Here is a 1,898-nt window from a genome sequence, read left to right on the forward strand (position 1 = left end):
CGCCACCGCGGCAGGGGCCGCCAGTACTCCGTGGACCTGCCACTCCAGCCAGCTCAGCGCACAGCTCTCAGGGGTACCGGGAAGACAGCACAGCCTACGCCGGTGGAAAGCTGCTGGGTGGGCCCAGATGGGTTGTGGACAGCAGGGGTGGCCGCTGGCTCTCAGTCCCTCCTTCGCCTGCTTCTGAGATCAAATTTGGGATTTCTACTTCAGGAGATTTCTACACACCAACCCCCTTCATTAACCTGGAGGGCTGGGGAGAGGTCCTGGCACCCAGCATGCTGTGACTGGGGCTGAACTTTGAGAACACAGCTGTTGTCTGCTACCCAAGGGGTAACAGAATGGGGGGAGTAGCCCCGAAGAGGCCTAAAGGCACTCCGTGAGGATTTCCCCACGCCCCAAGAGGGGGGGGCTAAGGACTCTGGGCCATGCCTCCACTGCCACTGGAGCGGGACCCCCGGCAGCAGCCTGGTGTCTCCTTGCTGGTGCGCTACTTCATGATCCCCTGCAACGTCTGCCTGATCCTGCTGGCCACATCCACACTTGGCTTTGCGGTGCTGCTTTTCCTCAACAACTGTACGTGGCCGCTGGGGATGGCCACTCCCGGTTAGGCCCAAGTGGCCCTGCTTCTGTCAGCCAAACCCCCCATCTCAGCTGCCAAGGGTTAGACGGCAGGCAGGGTCACATGATATGGCTCAGATGGGCTATCTGCATCTTCTGGGGACAGAATGGGTCTCTGCAGGGCCTCTGAGCCCTATCCTTGAGCTGTTGGTGGAGCTGATCCTCCTGAATTACAGAAACAACTTTTTGTGGAATTTTGGGAAGGTAGCAGGCAGCTGATGCTACTGGGAATGGAGCAGTGGGAGTAGGGCTAGGGTCTGGAGCTGGATTCACCTCGAGAAGCAGGTGGTAACTTGCACCCCTGCTGCTGGGCCCCCCAAACAAGTGTCTGGCATGACCATGTAGCTAGGGGCAGAGAAAACCAGAACATCTGCTTTTGTCCACTCTAAAACCTCAGCCAGTCAGTGGGGGTCAGAGCTGAACACCTCAGTTTCCCTGCCTCCCCAGCCTGGGTCTCTGTAACTGGGGCTGGGGAAGAAGTGTGCTGGGCACACCTCCAGGCTGGATAAAGGGGTGGGCTGTGGAAGGACCTGCTCAGAGAGAACTGACTTGGAGATTTATTGTTTTCCAGACAAACCTGGGACCCACTTCACACCAGCCCCTCCGACGCCTCCTGATGGTGAGTGGGGCTACAGGGGTGATCAGCTGAGCCTGGGGGTGCCCAGATGTACAGTGGCACTGTTAGGGCTAGCGGCTATTTTGGGGTGTGCACACCAGATGTGTTAGGTGTGTCTGGAGGAGGGAGGAAGCTGGACAAGGGACCCTGGGTCCTTCCTGAGGAGTTCTTCATGGTGGGCATCAGGAAAGTTTGGGGTCCAGGGTCTCAGGACTTGCCCTTCTTGGCTGCCGGCCAGTGCACCGACTAACTTCTCTGGGCCTCAGCCTCAGTGTTGGGAAATCCTGGAACCTACAAGTTGAGAGATGATGTCAGACAATGCATGTGGCAGGAGGAGGTCTTGGGAACTGGAGGCAGTGGAATCAGTCTGGTGGGGGGGGCCTTCCTTTCCTTTGTCCTTCTCTTCCTCTGATCAGAAGCGGGTGGGGTTGGACAGAGGCTGGAGGCGATATAAGCTCAGGAGAGACCCAGCTGGGGGAGGGCCTCAGCAAGACCAGCGACAGCTGTCTGGGGAGGGGCCTGGAGGGCCTCAGGTCTGTGGGGTGGGAAAGGCATGAGTGATGGGGGGCTGACCTTTTTGACCTGCTTTGTGGGATGGGACCCACCTCCCGGAGGGGCTGCTGGTGTGTGGGCTGCTATAATTAAGCTAATGTGAGGGAAA

General features: G+C 58.4%; 1 protein-coding gene across 2 annotated transcripts in view; it reads left to right on the forward strand.

The window, feature by feature from the left end:
- AGRN (agrin) overlaps positions 1-1,898 on the forward strand; it is a gene marked incomplete at its 5' end in the record, with an annotated part of 44,426 nt that overhangs the window by 16,553 nt on the left and 25,975 nt on the right. For both annotated transcript variants that reach the window (XM_014582336.2, XM_014582335.2), the window contains 1 exon segment: positions 1,193-1,240. In XM_014582336.2, coding sequence (XP_014437822.1) covers positions 1,193-1,240 — 48 coding nt within the window.

Source organism: Tupaia chinensis, unplaced genomic scaffold, assembly GCF_000334495.1.
Source record: "Tupaia chinensis unplaced genomic scaffold, TupChi_1.0 Scaffold143584_1, whole genome shotgun sequence".
Classification (NCBI taxonomy): Eukaryota; Metazoa; Chordata; class Mammalia; order Scandentia; family Tupaiidae; genus Tupaia; species Tupaia belangeri.